General features: G+C 43.2%; 1 protein-coding gene across 1 annotated transcript in view; it reads left to right on the forward strand.

The window, feature by feature from the left end:
* The window catches only part of AGXT2 (alanine--glyoxylate aminotransferase 2), an 84,231-nt gene that overhangs the window by 18,142 nt on the left and 43,334 nt on the right, over positions 1 to 22,755 (forward strand). The window contains exons 6-8 of the mRNA XM_033932919.1: positions 9,274 to 9,367; positions 13,559 to 13,652; positions 22,605 to 22,705. Of these exons, the coding sequence (XP_033788810.1) occupies positions 9,274 to 9,367; positions 13,559 to 13,652; positions 22,605 to 22,705 (289 nt within the window). The remainder of the gene's footprint in view (positions 1 to 9,273; positions 9,368 to 13,558; positions 13,653 to 22,604; positions 22,706 to 22,755) is intronic.

Genomic DNA, 22,755 nt, shown 5'->3' on the forward strand with positions numbered 1-22,755 from the left:
TAAATAGCCTAGTCTTATAGTTAATGTGAGAGTGTACTGAAAAATTCAGGGGGGAGGGGAATACTTCTTTACTGTAGGTGCTAAAATTCACACATTAGTTACCCATGTAAATGTTTACAGTGGTAGCACACATGCCAAAAGCATGCCTAACCACTTTTCTGTAACTAGACACATTTCTCCAATAGTGCATAGTTTGCAGGCTATGCATCTTTCTCTGGGACAGAGACACACACCTCTACCTCAGCTCTATTGATGGCATGAGTACTCATGCTTAAGACCCTGTGGGTTTATATGTCTAGCTATGCTATCATTCCAAAAGCAAACCATGCATCCTCTGAGTATTTATATACATATATGTTAGAGCAGTGTTTCTCACCTCAGTCCTGGAGTACCCCCTTGCCAGTCAGGTTTTCAGCATATACACAATGATTATGCATGAAAGAAATTTACATATAATGAAGGCAGTTCATGCATATTCATTGTGGATATCCTGAAAACCTGACTGGCAATGGCGGTACTCCAGGACCGAGTTGAGAAACACTGTTAGAGGAACACTGTTAGAGGAACACTGTTGAGAAACACTGTTAGAGGATGACTCCCTTAGACCTCCTTTTATGAAGCCGCTCTAGGCTTTTTTATCACCAGCCACAGCGATATTAGCTCTGACGCTCATAGGAATTCTATGAGTGTTGGAGTTTTCACCTATCTTTATTAAAAACTTACATACCGCTTTACAAACCGAAAAAAGTTCATTCACAGTGGCTTACATAAAAAGCACAAAAAACAGGGAGGAATGGAGGGAGGTATAGTATAAAGATTCAAAAATATCACTCCAAAACAAAAGCACCACACAAGCCAAGAAAATTAGCTTATTACTTAAGTGAAAGAAAAGCCTCAGACAAATGGAGAGGTGTACCCACACTCTTCCACCAAAGCATTATAGGCAAAAAAAACTTTTGCACAGTTAGGATCTGTGTACTGATAGCCTGGATTTGGTGCTAAGGCCCTGAAGCAGTGGTTACCGGCCACGAAACGATCGTCGGCCTGGCCTGTTTGTATTCAGTGGTTTTTACCATTAATCATTCTTGGCTATTTTTTGCTCCCACCTTCTAACTTTAAACTTGTGCGAAAGTTTTTTGCCTATGATGCTTTGGTGGAAGAGTGTGGGTTCACCTCTCCGTTTGTCTGAGGCTTTTATTTCGCTTAAGTAATAAGCTAGCTTTCTTGGCTTGAGTGGCGCTTTTATTTTGGAGTGATATTTTTGAATCTTTACATAAAAAGCAAACATAAAAACAATTTATCCAAAGTAGTTTCACAAACATATTCAACGAAGCCAGTTTACATAAAAACATTCACAAACATAATCCCCCCCAGCACCCCATTAAGTCATCAGAGCCACCCTTTAATCTGAGAAGAGCCTTGTTTTGAATTTATTTTCTTGCCTAAGTTCTCCTGACAAGGATTTCCATTAGGTTGGGGCCATAATAGAAAACATTCTAGATCTAATTATTGTTCCCTTTGGCTGCAAGAAAAAAAAGAAAAAAAAAAATCAGCCTTACCATGCCTTTATGCGGGTCTTTCCCGCAGCCATACAAAAGCTCACTTTTGTATTTATTTCACTATTGGATGTAAACTGTCACTCAAGAATCAAAAAGCACAGACTTAAATGCAATCCACTTACCAAATATACTTGAATATAAACTAACCCAAATATAAACCGAGGTAACCTTTCCCTCCTCGCACCCCGCTCCATAAAAAAATAAGGGGAATAAAAGTTGACTCAAATATATACCAAGCTTATAAATTTGGGTCGTCATGGTAGCTATTCTATAAAGACTAGACATCTTTGCCATAAGTGCAGATGATATTTCTTTCATGCACTGCAGTTCAAACATGTTTCCTTGTCTCATTCATCTGTCACTGCCCTGGAATTTCCTGTGCCGTTTCAGTCCCCTGCCTGGTCCAATACTCATACAAAGTCGAGCCATACAATAAAGAAGTGTTCTTCAACCTTTTGACACCTATGGACCGGCGGAAATGAAATAATTATTTTGTGGACTGGCACAGGTCCGCGGACCGGCAGTTGAAGAACACTAGGCTAAGTCGTACCCATCTCCACCCAATCTCTGCCCCAGACCCCGCCCCATAATAGTACTAATTGTAACACCATTTTTTCCATTCATTTTTCATACACACATACACAATATAATCATATTAACAACACATAATGGTTAACCACACAATTAAAATACACAAAGCACACTGTATGCTTTTCAACATTCATTCCTACCATAAAACAAATAGCCCCATGCAAAAGCAGGACCAAAAACTAAAAGTACTAATATTTACAAACAAGCCCTAAGAAGCAAGACTCTGCAAGCAGTACAACCCCAGATGAAAAGAAATAAATGCATTTCTTCCTGAACAGACAGCAGATGTAAATCAATCACTAAATTAAAAAATAAAAGCATTCCCCCTACCGCTGTTGTCTCTCTCCCTCCATGCTGTGCCTTGCCTTCTGGCCTGCCCCCCAGTGTTACTTCGGTCCGGCACATGGTGTGATCAACAAGGCATCTTCGGGCCTGCTTCCTGAGTACTGCATTGCACAAAGCTGTGGGTAGCGGCTATTCATGCGCGTCCCGCGCTTCATCTGGAAGCCTTCCCTCTGATGTTGCGATGTCAGACAGAAGGCTTCCGGTTCAGGCGCAGGACACATGTAGGAGCCTTTTCTCATGGCTTTGTACACTGCAGCACTCAGGGAGCCGGCCCAAAGACGCCGCGTTGATTGCACCGTGGACCGGCTGAAGAACGCTGTCTTCTGCCCGATGGACGTGCTTGCCCTGTTGACTGGCAGAAAATTTCTGTGGACCGGCGGTTGAAGAACACTGCAATAGAGTATATGCTTTAACCAAAAGAAAGAGGAATAAAAGTTTCAAAATCTTGTCTGAATAAATCTTTCAAAGAAAAAGGTCACAAATCCTAAAATCATCTCTGGGAATACTGGGGTTCCATTAGAGAATGTTGGCGTGGATGGCTGTTTAAGCAAGAGGCTTCCGCTTAATTTCTAAATACTCAATCGGTACTTATACTTAAATCGTTGCCTTTGTAAAAATCTTCTTTATTGTAGACATTGCTGACTTCCTGTGTCTTCCTCGGAGAAACTGAAGGGAGATAGGTTCAAAACAAACGCAAGGAAGTTTTTTTTCACCCAAAGGGTCGTGGACACTTGGAATGCGCTACCGGAGGAAGTGATCAGGCAGAGTACGGTACAGGGATTCAAACAGGGATTGGACGGATTCCTGAAGGATAAAGGGATCATGGGATACTGAGGGAGGAGCTGGGATGTAACACAAGTATAGAAAGCTAATCAGGTAATGAGTATAGAAACCAAACCAGGTCGTGCATGTGCAAGACCGGAGGGTTAGGACTTCGATAGGAGGACAGGACTTAAATGAGAAACCAAGGTGGCAAGGGAGCCCCTTCTGGTGATACAGACAGGTCGTGACCTGTTTGGGCCGCCGCGGGAGCGGACTGCTGGGCAGGATGGACCTGTGGTCTGACCCGGCAGAGGCACTGCTTATGTTCTTATGTTCTTATGTTCCTCGAAAGCGCATAAGTCTGACGCCGGTTCTATGCCTGCTAATAAAAGATCTAAGTCTGATCCTTCCACAAATGATGCAGCACGTTTTGGAGGAGCTTTTAAATATTAAGGATATCCTCCAGGACAACTCTGCAGCATTGGCTGATTTGCGATCCGAACTGTGTCATGTACAAGCGCAGATGGGGAAGGCAGAAAAGGAAATTGCCGGATTAAAGTAGCGATGCACTACTAACGCTGACACTACGGCTCAGCTGCAAAGGAAACAACGGATGATAGAGTCACTGCAAAAGGAGCTAGAGAGTCAGTCAAATCAGGCCAGGAAGAATAATCTGCATGCTCTAGGTATCCAAGAGGGGGCAGAGGACCTTGATTTAATGCAGTTCATGGAAACCTTGTTGACCCTTTGATTTGGCGCTTGCTCGCCAAGTTCCTGCTTCTAGATCATCTCTTTCTAAATTCCCTAGACCAGGGGTAGGCAATTCTGGTCCTTGAGAGCCAGAGCCAGGTCAGGTTTTCAGGATATCCACAATAAATATGCATGAGATAGATTTGCATCTCAAGGAGGCAGTGCATGCAAAACCATCTCATACATATTATTGTGGATATCCTGAAAACTTGACCCGGCTCCGGCTCTCGAGGACCAGAATTGCCTACCCCTGCCCTAGACCAATAGTGGTGAAAGTGCTCCGCCTTCCCCAGGTAATGGAGGTGTTGCGACATGTGAAGCTGAAGGCACCCCTTCAATTTGAAGGACAGAAGGTAATGACCTTTCCTGATCTAACTAAGGAACTGTGTAAAGAAGAAAGCAGTTTTTAGCAATGCGAGAGAGACTGTCAACTCTGAGGGCACAATTTGGGCTTCTCTATCCATCACGTATGAGGATTACCCTGTTTAATACTACCAAAACATTTGAAGATCCCAAAGAACTAAGTAGTTATTTAGATATGGTTGTTAATCAGTATGGCTATAACTGACTTGACTTGCAAACGCTTTGGAATCTTGGCACTGACTGATTGACTGTTTAAATGTTCATCTGGAATGTTGATATATGTACGTATGTTCTTTCTAAGACAGGGCTACGTTTATTTTAAGCTTGCGATCATTACAGGGACATTGTTTATTGCTTCGTGTTTGGGAGCTCAGTAGTCAGGTCATTAGTGAACAGTAGGTTGTGCTATGTTTGCACAGGTGGGAGCGCAGTGGGGTGTTTTATTGTGGTGGGGGGATGGGATATTACCGATTATAGCAATGTGTAAAACGAATTGGGAGTTTACTGCATTCGTATTTTACGTCATAATCTTTCCTTTACTATGTGAAAATTGCTAGCCTAAATGTAAAAGGGCTCAATAATCCCTTGAAACAAAAAAAAAATATTACATTACCTGCAACATTTAGATGTTGATTGTGCTTACCTGCAAGAAACACACTTATCTTGCACCGACTCTAAGGGCTCCTTTTACTAAGGTGCGCTAAGCGTTTTAGCGCACGCAAAATATTAGTGCGTGCTAACCACGCTCTAAATGTTAATGCATGCATGGACGCATTAGCAGTTAGCGTTCGTGTATATTTAGCATGCGCTAAATGTGCGTTAAAACGCATAGCGCACCTTAGTAAAACGGGGTAAGGCATTTGCCAATAATATTTATGAAGTACTGTAGTTGCATTTTCCCCGGCAGTCGCAAAGTGTAATGGTGTTTTGATACTGATGAGGAAGCGATTATGCTTTAATGTGGTCCTACATGGCTCGGATAAGAAAGGAAGATGGGTCTCTGTACAGTGCCAAATTCAAGAGAAGTTTTTTTTTTTAATGTTAACTAACATTTATGCCCCCAACATTGACTCTCCAGATTCTTTATACAATTAGCTTTTACCATGGTGAAGGAGAAAACAGATTGCATTGTATTAGAGGGAGATTTCAATTAGAGAATGACACGAAGACAAATTTGTCCTCGTCCCCGCAGGAACTCAGTTCCCCCATCCCATGCCTGTGAGTTTTGTCGCTGTCACTGTCCCTTCCCCATTGCTGTAAGATCTACCTTAACTTCACAAGCCTCGAACACATATAAGAACATAAGAACATAAGCAGTGCCTCCGCCGGGTCAGACCACAGGTCCATCCCGCCCAGCAGTCCGCTCCCGCGGCGGCCCAAACAGGTCACGACCTGTCTGTATCACCAGAAGGGGCTCCCTTGCCACCTTGGTTTCTCATTTAAGTCCTGTCTTCCTATCGAAGTCCTAACCCTCCGGTCTTGCACATGCACGACCTGGTTTGGTTTCTATACTTGTGTTACATCCCAGCTCCTCCCTCAGTATCCCATGATCCCTTTATCCTTCAGGAATCCGTCCAATTCCTGTTTGAATCCCTGTACCGTACTCTGCCTGATCACTTCCTCCGGTAGCACATTCCAAGTGTCCACGACCCTTTGGGTGAAAAAAAACTTCCTTGCGTTTGTTTTGAACCTATCTCCCTGATTTTAGTATGTACAATCTGTTTTTATTGAATTTTTCAACAAAGCATTTTACAGACCATCAAACAAATCGAAACAGTATTGTTGTGTACAAAATCGCATAAACCCTCTGATCTCCCCCCCTCTTCCCCATCTCTACAACATATGTCTATTTCCCGCCCAATAAAGTCTAACAGCATATATATAAAACCTACTAAGGGCTCCTTTTACTAAGGTGCGCTAGCGTTTTTAGCGCACGCAGGAAATTACCGCACGCTACGCTTCTAGAACTAACGTCAGCTCAATGCTGGCGTTAAGGTCTAGCGCGTGCGGCAATGTAGCGCACGCTATTCCGCGTGTTAAAGCCCTAACGCGGCTTAGTAAAAAGAGCCCTAAGTTGGGAAATGATTTACTCACATTTCCAGAGGAGGGTGATGGAGACTCTTATGAGCTCCCCCTCTACTTTGCCAAAGTCTCAGAACCTTATACATTCAAAACCCTTTACTCTCATGTTTAAATCTGTGTATTGAAAAATTTTTGAAACAACAACCATGCTCAATACAAAGTCGACAGACTTAGCATACAAAAGAGCAATAAACGTACCCAGACCCCAGTCCAACTCCCCCCCCCTCCCTATCCCTGTAATATAAATCCACTCTCTAACTTATGGTACCATACTTGGATACCAAAAAGACCAAAACGCTATGGCACCATCAGAACCAGAAATAAAACAGAAGATGGGGGTCAAATAATCTGCTACCTGGAGCAGAAAGTCCAGTCTGCATGTATTCCACGAAACCCTCAAAAGGGTAAAATCCAAAAGCAAAATACAAGAAAATGTTGAATGTAGACCAACAATGAGAACAACCCCCAAATAACCAAAACATCCCCCCACCCCCATTCCCTTCCCCACCAGAACACCTTGAAAAGTGAGATTATCCTACTCCTCCTACATTATGGGGAGACTATGTGGAGCGGAGCAAAACTCCAGAAAAAAAGAAAAAATATATATACAGTATAATCTCATTATAACGGACTCGCTTATAACGGAACCTCGCGTATAGCGGACGAGGTCCGCTGGTCCCGGCCATGCGCCTTTATAAACATACAGAAAATCATTGCATATAGTGGACTCGCATATAATGGAATTTCAGATATAATGGATGACCAATTTGGTCCCCAGAGCTGCTTTTAGCTGTAGTTTTATTTGGCAATAATGGACATGCAGGCTCCACCTACAAGGCGTGTGGCGTGCTAGTGATATATTATCAAAATGCAGCCCAGAAGAAAATGACAGATTATTTTTCTTTCCAGGATAGTACGACATAATGCTTTAGAACATCTTTTAGTATTCTGGTTTTGCAATCATTTTGTGCCATACCAATGGTTTGCTGAGTTTTGTTATTGATGTTGCTTATATGCTTGTGCAGAGACTGTTGTTCATTGATTGTACGTTGTTTCAAGTTGACCTAAATAAAGTTTTTTAAAAATGCAACTCTGGATATAACGGACTGTTTTTCCAGGTCCCTTGAAGTCCGTTATAACGAGATTAAACTAGTTTTTAAGCCCGTTACATTAACGGGTGCTAGTAGCCCTTCTCCCTTACTTTTACCTCCCCCCTGTCCAGCAGTACCCCTTCCCTGCTCCCCCTGTCCAGCAGTAGCATTTCTACCTTACTTTAACCTCCACCCTGTCCAGCAGCACCCCTTCCCTGCATTTCTTTCTTTCTTTAATTTATTTATTTCTGTATGTCTGTCTTTCTTTCTCTCTCCCTGCTCCCTTTCTTTCTCTCTACCTTGCCCACTGTCTGTCTGTCTTTTTTTCTTTCTATCTCTCTCCTTGGCTGCTGTCTGTCTGTCTGTCTTTTTTTTCTTTCTCTCTCTCTCCTTGGCCGCTGTCTGTCTGTATTTTTTTCTTTGTCTCTCTCTCTCTCTCCTTAGCCCCCTGTCTGTCTGTCTTTCTTTCTTTCTTTATGTCTGTCTCTCTCCCTGGCCCCCGGTCTGTCTGTCTTTCTTGCTTTCTGTCTCTCTCTCTGCCCGGTGTCTTTCTGTGTGTCTGTCTTTCGTTCTCGTGCGCTGCCTGCCTGTCTATCTCTCTCTCTCTCTCCATGGCCCCCTGCCTGCCTGCCTCTCTCTGTGGCGCCATGCCTGCCTGCCTGCCTTTCTTTCTGTCTCTCTCCGTGGACCCCCTTATGTCTCCCCCCCCCAAGAGAAAACCAAGATTGCTGCCTGTCCCCAGTACACTCCTCCCCCCACAGTATAGCAAGTTTGCTCCCTGGCCCCCTTTCCCTCTCCCCCTCCACTTCCCTGTGCAGCAGTGGCAGCAGCATTTCCCTCCCACCCTTCCCTGTGCAGCATCAGCAGCATTCTCTCACCTTCTACATCCCTGTGCAGCATTTCTCTTTGTCTTGGCAGGGTCTGACGCAGGAAAACCGCGGCACACAAACTGCCGCAGGCTTCAGGTGGAGGAAGTTCAAGAAAGCGCTGCATGCACCGCAAACTGCCACGCGCTGCACGTGCCACATGCTGTACTACCATGTCTCTGCCACAGAGCTACGGATCATGGTGGCAGGGTTCACGGCATTAGAAGTGCGCATGCGTGCTTAGGGTTTTATTATGATTGATATATATATCCCCATACCAAATTTTACTAAAAGGACCCCTAAGTAAGGAAGCGGAACCCTCAATTTTCATGTGTTGCTCTCTTTATTACTCTGAAAACAATAAATCAGGTTGCCTGTTAGCTCAGTATTTAAGAGATCAAAAACATAAGATCATGTGACCCTGGTGTTGAATGCAATGGGGAAAAGGCATTTATGTGATGAAGATATTGCTTCAGAGTTTTACAATTTTTTTTGTATTTGTATTTGTATTTTTATTCATTATTATGTAGTCACAAGTAATACAACTTGTTAAAGCAATACAGAGTCATAATCTATTATGTAGAAAACCAAAAGAAAAAACAATTACAATTTTTATAAAAAGTTGTATACCTCAGAGACAAATCTTCTCTGGAGGACATAGATGCATTTCTGATGCAATTACCTCATCCAATTTTAAGTAAACAGCAATGTGAAAGACTTAATGCCCCAATGTGTGTGGCTGAGATACAGGAAGCTCTCCAAGCTCTTCCAAAGGGGAAGGCACCAGGTCCAGATGGGATAACTGTGGAATTTTATTTGGCATTTCAAGATGTTTTGGTACTGAATGTTTGTCTCTCTACACAGAGGAAGCTATCATGGATCCAGTCCTTACACTCTGGGTCTGTCTGCCATGGGATTTTACAAATATGCCATTGCCAACAGCTTTGGCTGTCACACAGTAAGATTTTTTTTTTCCATTTCTACACAAAAGTAGGAAATTGATAAACTGTCTGGGAGTTTTCAGTAAAACCCACCATATCATTCAGCTTAGCCTTATTTATTCTAGTTTTGTTAAATGGACAGATATTGTTTGAATGTTTTGAAATTTCCTTATTACAGAATTTGGTATCATCTGCAAAGAGGTAAACCTTACCATACAGCCTTTCAGGAATATTGCTTCAAAAACTGTTAGAAAGAACCAACCCAAGAATTGAACCTTGCGGCCCACTACTGGTAACATTCCTTTCATCGGCAAGCTTCATTTAGGACTCCTTATACAAAGGTGCGCTGGCATTTTTAGCGCACGCTCCGGATTAGAGCGCGTGCGAGCTGAAAAATTACCACCTGCTTAAAAGGAGGCGGTAGCAGCTAGCACACGTAGAAATTTAGAACGCGGTATTCTGCGTGTTAAAGCCCCAACGCACTTTTGTAAAAGGAGCCCTAAAAATTATCCTCTGTCGCCTTCCACTCAACCAGTTCCTAACCCAGTCAGTCACTTTAGGGCCCATACTGAGGGCACTCACATCTCCCTCGTTATTCGCGGGGGATAGGGGCAGAGCCGGACTGCGAGTGGCGAAAAACCGCGAATATCCAGCTCTGACCCACCCCCGCCTCCCTCCCGCCTTCCTCCGGCATCCCGGCCTTACCTGGTGGTCTAGCGGGTTTTCAGGGCTACGACGGGAACTCCCCACAGCCATTTCCTATTGGCGATCTGCACGGGGCAGGAGCATAGGAAGATCGCTCCTGCCCCGAAAACCCGCTAGACCACCAGGTAAGGCCGTAATGCCGGGGGGAAGCTAAAATGTGTGTTTGGTTTTTTTCTCCCTCCCCCCAAAAAAATCGCAATTATGTGAAATCGCGAGTGCGGAAACTGCGAATGGGGAGGGGGAAGTGTACCCCCAAATTCTATAAAGTAAGCCTAAAGTTAGATGCTAAATTGATGCGCCTAACTTAATTTTTTCGGTTACAGTACCACAAATACGAAACTCGTCACCAACTTATAGTAGGGAAGAAAGGAGCCTTAATAGATTCAAAGGAGCACTAAAATGTTGGCTGTATAAAGATGCATTTGAAACTTTCACGAGGCTAGCTTATTTTTAATGGATATAGATACCCCTTCTCTTTCTGTTTTAACCTTTTTTTGTCTCTCTTTTCTTTAATCTAATTTGTAGTTCCACCCATTTTTCCTTTTGTACTTGTCTGTTTTGTTCACATCTTATTGTAATAAATGCAGTAGGTTTTCCCTTTGAAGTATGACATTACGATTTAATCAAACTTTTAATTAAACTTGAAATGAGCAATAGATTAAATTGGCGCTGATAATTGGCATGCAACACTTCTTAATGGGCACTAAGTGGAGTTAATTGAATTTTAGGCACATCTTGTAACCCGTTCTGGGCTCCTTTGGGACGGGCTAAATAAATGATTAAATAAATAACGTGGTAGGTGTGATTCTATAACAGGTACCTAGTGCAAATCGCATAGTTAAAAGTAGGTGTGGTTAGGAGTGGATCATAGGCAACTATTTTTGAGTTAGGAGCCGCTGGGCACCTAACTTAGCCGCATGTATTTAGGCCAAGAAAACCCTGGCATAAATAGGGTGTGCCTAAATGTTAGAATGCTTAGCACCACCTAAGCACGCTTAGGCGGTGCTAAGCGTGATTCTATAATGAGTGCCTAATCTTTATAGCATTGCACTTAGTGCCGCACTAGTTGGCACTGATTTTTTAGGTAATATGTATAGAATTGGGCCCTTAGTTTATTTAAAAAAATTGTGTATGTGGAACTGCGTCAAAGGCTATCCTGAATTCTAAGTACACCACATTTAGCACTCTCCCTTGATTCAACTCTGTGGCCACCGCTGCTACTGTTGGTCTGAAACAGCAGTGGGAGAGGGGGAGAAACACTAGACAGAAAAGGGGAAAGGGGGGCGTGGCCTGACGAACATGGTGGTCGGACACATTCTGTGAGCTCTCTCCATTGACGGCTACTAATTCTGATAATCGTGCTGCTTTCTTTCACTCCAATTTGAGTCGCTTCACTGCCTTTAACAATTATACTAAGCACAGATGTCACTCTCTAAACTGGGTAAACTAGATCCTCTCTCATCTCCTTTACCAAGCGGCAAAAAACCCAAGCATGATCCGGGCTCGCCAGACAAAATGGCGCCAAAGTCGCTGGATTCTCAAATTGAATTGCTCATATCAGAAGTCAGAGAATTCAAGGGAATTATGCACAAGCAGATCGCTGAAACCCAACTGATATGTACAGAATTCGAATCTCTAAATGCTCAACTTTTGGATACCATACAACGCTTAGATACACTTGAAGACCTGACTAAAACTCATTCGCAAAATATCACATGTGCTCTTAGCCATGAGAAATCCATTCTCCAGCTTCAAACAGACCTGGAAGATTTGGAGAACAGGAGACGCTGAAGCAACATTCGTATACTGGGAATCGCAGAATCTTCTGAGGGGTCAGATACAATTCTCTTTTTAACGGATCTCATCCCGTCCATACTGGGCCTTAGGTTTTCTACGCCGCTCGAGATTGAAAGAGCACATCGGGTCCCATCCAGGCCCATACCCAACCAGAAATCGCCGAGGTCCATTGTCGCAAAAATTTTGCGATACCAGCATGCGCTGGCGATTCTTAATGAGATGAAATCTAAGAAACAACTTTTGTTTCAAGGCAGAAAAATCATTTTTGTTCTGGATTTGGCAAAAACAACAGCAGCCAAAAGAAAAATATTTCTTCAACAACGTTTTAATATTAATGACCTCATTTTAATGTAATGAGGTCATTTGCATGCCAGAATGTACGACCGCATGGAAAACCACGCGGTGAGCTGTTTTGAAAATCGGGTTGGCAAATTCTGTCAGTCGCTAAACCAGTCAGTCGCTAAACCAGTCAAACTGGTTTAGCGACCATCGGTACATGATTGGAGAGTTTTGTGCATCCAGCCTATAGGGATTTCATGTAGCTAGTTAGATTTTAGGAAGAGGATTAAAACTATTCTTTTTCATAGCTATGTGTTAAACAAAGAACAGCATCACAAGCATCCCTGTAGTTTTTTAGATGTCTATTATAGAGACTACTGTATTGTACTTCTTAAAATGTTATTTTGTAAATCCCAGGTACTGTTCTGATCTTCATTTGCATTCCTTCAAGGACATGCTGCTACTTCAGTTGGAAAAAGAAAACAGGGTTCCCTAGCCCTCTTGAAAACAGTTGGCCATGGGTTGAGATTAACCCAACCAAACTTCATTTCACACTCACAAAGTCCCCTTTTATGAAGCTGCGTTAGGGTTTTTTTAAAATCACAGACTGATGCAGTTAATGCTCTGAGTCTCATAGAATTCCTATGAGTATTGGAGCTTTTACCGCAGGGACTTGCGATAAAAAAAACCTTAACGCAGCTTCATAAAAGGGGCAAACATAACCTGACGCAAATTTTAAACACACAATTTCACTAAATACAATTTTTTTTATTTATAATACAGCAAACAATCCCCTAAACAACCAAGTAGAGCTTTATAGACAAGTCTAAGTAAATACAATTCTTGTATGTTGCTTATCTTGGGACTTGTGTTGCTCTTTCTGCGCTGTGTGTGATTTAGCATTATATATGCCAAATAATATCCTAATCAGTTAAGTTGACTTCTGGTGACCACACAATGACTGCCCTCTTTCATTCATAGAAACATGACGGCAAATAAAGGCCAAATGGCTCATCTAGTCTGTCTATCCACAGTAACCATTATCTCTTTCTCTCTCTGAGAGATCCCACGTGCCTATCCCAGGCCCTCTTGAATTCAGGGTTTTCTTTGCATGATACATGAGTAGTTGGCTATTGCCTCCTCATGAGGCATTGAAGGTTGAAGTGGCTTGCTCAAGGATACAAGGAACTGTGATGGGTTTTGAACCTTGGCCTCTTGGTTGTCAGTCAGCTGCCCTAACCATTAGGCCACTCCTCCACTCTGCTAAGTACAGTAATATATAGGTATTTAAATGTCAATTATTGTGTTGTGTGTACTGGATATTTACAAAAAAAGCACTTGTTCAGTTGTTGCTGCTTCCAAACACATAAGCGCTTCTTTGACTGCCTGTATTTACACACTTGCATGTAAGGTGTTATGATTTGCAGACGATGTGTCCAGATGTTTACCGTGGCATATGGGGAGGAAGTCACTGTCGAGATTCTCCTGTACAAACTACTCAGAAATGCAGCTGTTCTCCAGGTTTGTTATGTGATAAAAGATTCAATTCCAGATGCCTGACCAGGAAAGCATGGAGCATACATGATATAGCGAGTGAAGAAATGATTTATTGTCACTGAAAATGTTAAAATATGATTCCCAAAAGAATATTAAGAACTATGGTTACCATAATTGTGAAGACAAAAAAGGACACGTGACATCGCCCACATTTCTCCCACATCTCCGCCCACACTCCATCCATTTTTTGGTCCCCATTCCCATCCTCTGTACCCTTTTAGTGCTTCTCTCTCTCCCTCCCTTCCTCCAACCCTCCTCATCCATGGGTGCCTCTCTGACTCTCCTTCCTACCCCCCTCTCCTGTGGGTGCTTCTCTCTCTCTCAACTTCCAACCCCTCCCCCCCAAGGGTGCCCCTTTCTCTTCTTCCAACCTTCTCTCCTACTGTTTCTGCCTCCCCTTCCATCCAGCATTACCCTACTGCATGCTCTTTTCTCCAACACTCTCTCCTTTCCCTAATGCTTCTCCAACCCTCTCTCCATGCTGTTTCTCCAACCATCCTCCCTCCCTCCATGCTGTTTCTCCACCCCCTTCCATGTTGTTTTTTCCAGACCTCCCTCCCTTCCTCAATGTTGTTTTTCTAGGTCCCCTCCATGCTGTTTCTCCAGTCCTCCCTCCCTTTCTTCATACTGTTTTTCCAGCTCCCCTCCCCTCTCTTCTCCAATGCTGCTTCCCCTCATGACCTCTCTAGCTCCTGACTTCCCCACCTATCTCTTCTCTGGGCCAGGTTACTGTAATTGAATCTTTGGGCGGCCAGCAGCAGCAATTAGGTAAACCTGCTACCGCTGGCCTGCCCCAGAAGCTGCCTCTCTGCAGGTCCCGCCTATGCAGGAACAGGAAGTTGCTGCAGAGAGGCAGCTTCTGGGGCAGGCTGGGGGCAGCAGATTTACCTTGGTGCTGCCAACTACCTGAAGATTCAATTACAGCAGCCGGGCCTGGGGAGGAGGTAGGTGGAAGAGTCAGGGGAGCCAGCTAAACTTTGACAGACCCCTCTATTAAAAAAACCCCCCAAAAAACAAACATCCGGGCACCCAGACATTACTAGTCATTGTAGGGTCTGGGTGTCTAAATCTGTGTTTATAGAGAAGCTTATAGGACCTGATACTTTTAAAACAAGCTGGTTGTGATAAAATGTCAAACAAAAGAAATGTTTAAAATTACAGAGGGAGCTATGTTCATAGTAACATAGTAAATGTCCTCAGATAAAGGCCAACATGGCCCCTCCAGTCTGCCTACAAGGAGATTAGGGATGTAAGAGGCACTCCATGCACTTTATACCCCTATGCCTGTTTAACTGCTGTTTTGTGCTGAAGTGCTCAATGTTTGGTTTCTATCCTTTTGCTGAATAGAATATAAGAATAGTCTTACTGGGTCAGCCCAGTGGTCCATCTAGCCCAGTAGCCAATCCAGGTCCCTGGTACCTGGCCAAAACCCAAAGAGTAGCAACATTCCATTCAGAACAGCAAGATTCCGGAACCCCAAAGACTAGCAACATATCATGCTACCAATCCAGGGCAAGCAGTGGCTTCTCCCATGTCTGTCTCAATAACAGACTATGGAGTTTTCCTCCAGGAAATTCTCCAAACCTTTCTTAAAACCAGCTACATTAATCGCGCTTAACTATTTTCTGAGTGAAAAAATATTTCCTTCTATTGGTTTTAAAAGTATTTCCCTGTAACTTCATCGAGTATCCCCTAATCTTTGTCATTTTTGATGGAATAATCGATCCACTTGTACTCAGGATTTTGTAGACTTCAATCATATCTCCCCTCAGCCATCTCTTTTCCAAGCTGAAGAACCCTAAACCTTTTTGTCTTTCTTTATACAAGAAGAATTCCATTCCTTTTATCGTCTTGGTTGCTCTTCTGTGAAGTTTCAAGTTTTATTTTTTGATATAAGGCGACTAGAATTGAACGCAGTACTCAGAGTGAGGTTGTACCATGGAGCGATACAGAGGCATTATAACATTCTTAGTCTTCTTAACCATCCCTAGCATCCTGTTTGATTTTTTTTGGCTGCCGCCACAAACTGGATGGAAGGTTTCAGCATATTGTCTACAATGACACCCATATCTTTTTCTTGGATGCTGATCCCCAAAGTGGACCACAGCATGTGCATCACTTTGCATTTGTCCACATTAAATTTCATTTGCCATTTAGACGCCCAGTCTTCCAATTTCCTAAGATCTACCTGCAATTTTTCACAATCTGCATGCATTTTAACAACTTTGAACAGTTTAGTGACATCTGCAAATTTAATCACCTCATTCGTCGTTCTAATATCAAGATCATTTATAAATAAGTAAATAGCACTGGCCCCAGTACAGACCCCTGTGGCACTCCACTGTTTACTCTCTTCCATTGAGAAAAATGACCATTTAACCCTACCCTCTGTTTTCTTTCTTTCTTTTTTTTATACATCTTTATTAATTTTTTGAAACTAATACAAAGTGCCAGGAATTATAGACATTAATAATTAAATAAGCACTTATATTCAATCAATAACAATGCAGAAGATAAATATCCCTCCCCTCCCATCCAACATATTTAATCAAATGACCATTTAACCCTACCCGATAAGCAATTCCTAATCCACAACTGAACATAGCCTTCTATCCCATGACTCTTTCATAGGAATCTTTTCTATTTATTCCACTCCTTTTTTTTTTTAATCCCATCATTATTTTTGTCCCTGCCACCATCTCCAGGAGGACATTCCAGGCATCCCATCACCTCTCTAAAAAAATATATCCTGATATTGCTTTGGAGTTGCTTTCATGCAGCTTTGTATCTTACCTTCTATTTCTACAGCCTCCCCTCCTTTGGAAAAGATTCATTTGTTCATTAATGCCTTTTAAATATTCAAACATTTGTGTCATCTCTCTCCTGTCCTTGCTTTCTTCCAAGGCAGGGATTCTTAATTCAGTCCTGGGGACGCACCCAGACAGTCAGGTTTTCAGGATACCTATAATGAATATTCATGAGATAAACTTGCATGAACTGCCTCCATTGTTTAAAAATTTATCTCCAATGCCAAGTAGCCCGTTCTCACGGTGGCCAATCCAGGTCACTAGTACCTGGCCAAAACCCAAAGAGTAGCAACATTCCATGCTACTGATCAAGGGCAAGCAGTGGCTTGCCCCATGTTTTTCTCAATAACAGACTATGGACTTTTCCTCCAGGAAATTGTCCAAACCCTTCTTAAAACCAGCTATGCTATCCATTCTTACCACAACCTCTGGCAACACGTTCCAGAGCTTAGTTTGTAAGTCAGGCGTCCTTAAACCGGAGACTGCCTGTATACCTGCTCTAAGGCATACATATTTAGATCCTCAAGTCTCTTCCAGTAAAGATCTTGTACCATTTTGGTTGCTTTCCTCTGGACCACCACTAGCCAGTTTATATCCTTACTGAGGTATGACATCCAAAAATTGACACAGCATTCCAGGTGAGGCCTCACCAATAACCTATATAGGGGCTTTATCATCTTCTCCCATTTGCTGGTTATGCCCTTTCTATGCAACCTAGCATCTTTTTGACTTGGACAATACCTTATATTGTTTTACAACCTTGAGATCCTCAGAATGGGGTGTCTTCTGATCCATGCATATTAGCTTCTTCCCTAATAGATCATACAGTTTCTTTGGAATGTGCGCTCAAATGCATTCCTCTGTTCTTCATTACGTTAAAAAAAATAAACTACCAAGCTTATGACTAGTCTTCTAGTTACTATAGATCATGGGCAGGGAGAGAGAACTTAGCGTGATAGTGTCTGAGGATCTCAAGGCTGCAAAACAATGTGACAAAACTGGCTGTAGCCAGAAGGATAGGCTGCATAGAGAGAGGAGTTGCCAGCAGAAAAAAGAGAAGTGTTGATGCCCCTGTACCAGTCTTTGAAGAGGCCCCACTTGGAATTTTGTGTTCAGTTCTGGAGGCCATAGCTTGCTGAAGATGTAAGAAGACTTGAAGCGGTCCAGAGGAAGGTGACAAAAATGATATCAGGATTGCGCTGAGAGACATATGAAAAGAGGCTTGAATATCTGGATATGTATACCCTAGAGGAAAGAAAGGATAGAGGAGATATGGTACAGACATTTAAATACTTGAAGGGCATTAATCTACAAACAATCTATTTCAGAGATGGAGAAGCGGTGAAACTAGAAGACCTAATATGAGGTTGTGTGGTGGTAGACTTAGGAGTAAACAATAGACAACAGTGGAGGTTCGAGAACAAAGGTGTAAAGTTTTATTCAACAAATAATAGTCTTGTGTGGTGGCTCGACACCGACGTGTTTCGGCCAATAAGGCCTGCTTCAGGAGCCTTGCTCCACTTGATTGGCAGTCTTCATGTTCTCACTGACGATCACCCCTAAGTCTCGTTCTGCTACAGTTCTTGTTAGGATCTCACCATTAAGGGTGTAAGTCTTGCATGGATTTTGGCTGCCCAGGTGCATGACTTTGCATTTTTTGGCATTGAAGCTGAGTTGCCAGGACCTAGACCAGCGCTCCAGTAGGAGTAGGTTGTGCATCATGTTGTCGGACATTGAATTTATGTCTGTTGTGCTTTTGCCCACTACATTGCTTAGTTTGGCATCATCGGCGAATAATGTTATTTTACCTCACAGCCCTTCTGCCAAGTCTCTTATAAAGATGTTGAATAGGATCGGGCCCAGGACCGAGCTCTGCGGCACTCCACTGATTACCTCGGTCATTTCGGAGGGGGTGCCGTTCACCACTACCCTCTGAAGCCTACCTCCAAGCCAGTTCCCAACCCATTTCGTCAATGTGTCGCCCAATCCTATAGAACTCATCTTGCTCAGCAACCTGTGGTGTGGTACGCTATCGAATGCTTTATTGAAGTCCAGGTATACGATGTCCAGGGACACCCCAACATCCAGCTTCCTCGTCACCCAGTCAAACAAGTTGATCAGGTTGGATTGGCAGGATCTCCCCTTAGTAAATCCATGTTGACAGGGATCCCATAGATTCTCCTCGTTCAGGATCGTATCCAATTGGCGTTTGATTAGAGTTTCCATTAGTTTGCACACAATTGATGTGAGACTCACCGGTCTGTAGTTTGCTGTCTCCATCTTGGAGCCTTTCTTGTGGAGTGGAATGATGTTAGCCATCTTCCAGTCCAACGGGACATTACTCGTACTAAGGGAGAGATTGAAGAGCGCGGATAGCGGTTCCGCCAAGACATCACACAATTCCCTGAGCACCCTGGGGTTTAGGTTGTCAGGCCCCATTGCCTTGTTAAACTTAAGCTTTGACAGCTCGAAGTAGACACCGCTGGGTGTAAACTCGAAATTACTAAACGGGTCATCTGCGTCAACCCTTGTCTGTAGCTGAGGGCTGAGTCCTGGCACCTCGCGGGTGAAGACTGAGCAGAAGTATTCATTTAACAGTTGGGCTTTTTCTGAGTCCACTTCTACATAGTCTCCATCTGGTTTCCTAAGACGTACTATCCCGCCTGGGTTCTTATTTCTGTCACTGATATACCTGAAGAAGGATTTATCTCCTTTCTGGATGTTCTTCGCTAGAGACTCCTCCATGTGGAATTTGGCCTCCCTAACTGCTGTTTTGACGGATTTTGACTTGGCCAGATAGACTTCCCTAGAGTCCTGTTTCCCTGATTGTTTGTAAGAGATGAATGCTTTTTTCTTCTCCTTGAAGAGGTCCGAAATCTCCGCAGAGAACCACTGTGGCTTATTGTTCCTTCGCCGTTTACTTACTGATTTAACATAGCGGTTTGTTGCTTCTTGTATGGTGGCTTTCAAAGTCGACCACATTTCTTCCACGTTATCGGTTTCTGCTTGGCTTTGTAACGCCTGGTGAACGAAGTCTCCCATTTCTTTGAAGTTTGTGTCCTTGAATTTGAGGACCTTGGTCAGTGTGGTAGATTTAGTGAAACCTTTCCTGAGATTGAACCATACCATGTTGTGATCACTGGAGGCCAATGTGTCACCCACTGAGACCTCTGTGACACTTTCTCCATTGGTAAGTATCAGGTCCAGTATTGCCTGATCCCTTGTTGGTTCCAACACCAGTTGCCTGAATCTTGCTCCCTTCATAGAGTTTAATAGCCTCCTGTTTCTGCCGGAAGCAGAGGAAAGCGTGTCCCAATCCACATCAGGCATGTTGAAGTCACCTAACAATACTGTGTCCCCACGCAAGGTGATATTCTCTAAATCTCCAATTAATTCCATATCTAGGTCATCCTGTTGTCTTGGGGGTCTGTATATTATGCCAAGATACAGGCATTTGTCCTTCCCTCTGGCCAAATTTACCCAAAGGGATTCCCCAGTGTAGTGGACATCTGTGATTCTGGTGACCTTAATGTCATCTTTAGTATATAATGCCACACCTCCTCCCATTTTGCCCTCCCTGACCCGGCGAAGCAAGTTGTAACCCAGTATGACCATGTCCCACCCGTGGGAATCCGTGAGCCAGGTCTCAGATATCGCCACCACATCCAGGTCGGCATTCCTCATTTCTGTTTCTAGTTCCAGGATCTTGTTTCCCAGACTGTGGGCGTTTACGTACATAGCCCTCCATGTTGTATGTTTGTTACGTCTCAGTGGGGATGTTCCCACTTGAGCTACTTGGACACCTTTAGCATTATTCGCATGTTTTGTACTTTCCCTAGACCCAGAGTTACAACGTGCACCTATCCCGGACTCCCCAGACCCAGAACTACAGTGTGTTCCTATCCCAGACTCGGAAATGTGTGTACCCTGTGGGGGTATTCCCGCTTGGGCTACTTGAACTCCTTTAGTACAATTTGCAATGTGTGTTCTCTCGCTGGACCCAGAATTACAATGTGTACTCCCCCTAGACCCAGAATTACAATCCTGTCCTGTCAGTGAACTAGAAAGCCCAACTTTGAACACATCTCAAGTTCTCAATCATTGTACAACAATGAGTGTATAAAGTGCTTTTTATCAAATTACTTAATATATTTAAATGGAAAGACAAAAAGTCAATTCACCACTTCAAAAAGTAAAAAAAAATTTAAATCTAGCTGCATTTGTACTTATTCACATGTTTACATGCAGCTAACTTTTTAAAATTTTTTTTACTTTTTGATATGGTGAATTGACTTTTTGTCTTTCCATTTAAATATATTAAGTAATTTGATAACAAGCACTTTATACACTCAAGGCTCTATTTGCATGCGCTAGCGTTTTTAGCGCACACACCGGATTAGCGCGAGATATAGCGCGTGCTAGCTGAAAAACTAGCACCTGCTCAAGAGGAGGCAATAGCGGCTAGCGCGCGGGGCATTTTAGGGTGCACGGGGCATCTTAGCGCACGCTATTCCGTGCGTTAGGGCCCTAACGTGCCTTCGTAAAAGGAGCCCTCATTGTTGTTCAGTGATTGAGAACTTGAGCCATTTTCAAAGGTGGGCTTTCTAGTTCACCATCAGGGTGTTTTTATCTTGTAACGGCTCTCTGAGCACAATACAAGTGTGACTTAGTGAATGCTGTGAATATTTTGATATATGCCCATAGTGTATTCACTTGATCTATTTATAACACTATACACTTGGGTTTACAGTATTTTATTTATCCCCGTTTTGTCTTGGGGCACCCTTCAGAGAGGATATAGTAGAGGCAAAAACAGTGATGAAGTTCAAAATGTGTGGAATAGACACAAAGGGGCAGATTCTGTATAGGATGTTGGTCTCGGTGGCTGCCTAAGAAGCAGCTGAGAATCACACACCGGTGTCCTGTACAGAATCACATCTAATCACGTCTATCTTAAAGAACAGACACTTAACCTCCTCCTATTTTCTAACTGGCATGCATGTCACCAGCGCTGGTTAGAGAATTGCACCTGCCTGATCACAGGGCGTCTTTTTTCAACGTCAAGTGTGTATGTCAAAGGACTTAGGCACTGCACACTGCAAATAAAATCAATATAAAAAGCTTATCCTTCCGGCTTCCTGATGTAGCCTAGTGAAACACAGACTGTGTTGGAGCCATGAACTGACCTTTTCAGATAAGTGGTCTACTGTTAAAATATCTTTTGTAGAGTCATAACATCTGCCACTCCAGCAGAAGCAAAATTCCTTGCTCCATGTAATGTTATGATTAAAATCCAAGCACCTTTCCAGCAACATTGTACCGCTGTTGTGGCGCCTTGCTGAAGAGCTTATGAGCACATTTAAATATTTTAAAGCCTTTAAATGTTATCTGATGATATCAATTTGATAGACTTGCCCAGTATTGATGAGAGGGATGTCTTTTGTTGTTTTGATCACAAAGATAGGCAGATCAGCCACCTGTCTTTGCCAAGGGATCTCTTGCTATCAGCTGATCGCAGCAAAGGAATCCCTGATCAGCTGAGTTGGCAGGATTCCCCACAGCTGCGGTTTCAGGGAATCCTGCAGGGTCAGCTGATTGCTGCAATCAGCTGAGCTGGCTGCAACAGAGGCCCCCCTCCCCCCCTTCGCGATTGGCAGGACAGATGCCCACTCCCTCCTGCCTAACTCCCCCAAACCTCCCACCCCCCAACCCCCAACTTCACGATCAGCAGGAGGGAGCCCATTCCCTCCTGCCTAACTCCCCCGATACTCCCCCCCACACACACACACATCCAATTGGCAGGAAGGATGCCCACTCCCTCCTGCCACCATTGAGGTATCTGAAATAGAGTTTCATGCAGTCTCCCATTCTGGAGAAATCACAGGCCCACTTTTCCCATACATGAGCTATCATTAAAGAGAACATTTTCCTCAGGGTAGAATATAGTCTGTATGTTAGTCTGGGGACTTCTCCCATAGATTAATTTCTCAATGGCATATTTTTAAAACAATAGTAGTAGCCATAATAAAATTATCATTAATAATCTTTTCTGGTTTTGTTTTACATGTCAGTTTTTTAAAGTAGCAATATTCATGTTTTCTAACTACAGACTGTTGTCAAGCAAAAGACAGATACATTGAGCAGTTAAAAGAAATGCTAAACACCTGTGTGCCAAAGCGGATAGCAGGATTCATTGCTGAACCTATTCAGGTGAGAATAATATTGACTGCTTGTTATCTGTCAGTGAGGGCATAGCCAGA

The sequence above is a fragment of the Geotrypetes seraphini genome, chromosome 1 (assembly GCF_902459505.1).
Source record: "Geotrypetes seraphini chromosome 1, aGeoSer1.1, whole genome shotgun sequence".
Taxonomy (NCBI): Eukaryota; Metazoa; Chordata; class Amphibia; order Gymnophiona; family Dermophiidae; genus Geotrypetes; species Geotrypetes seraphini.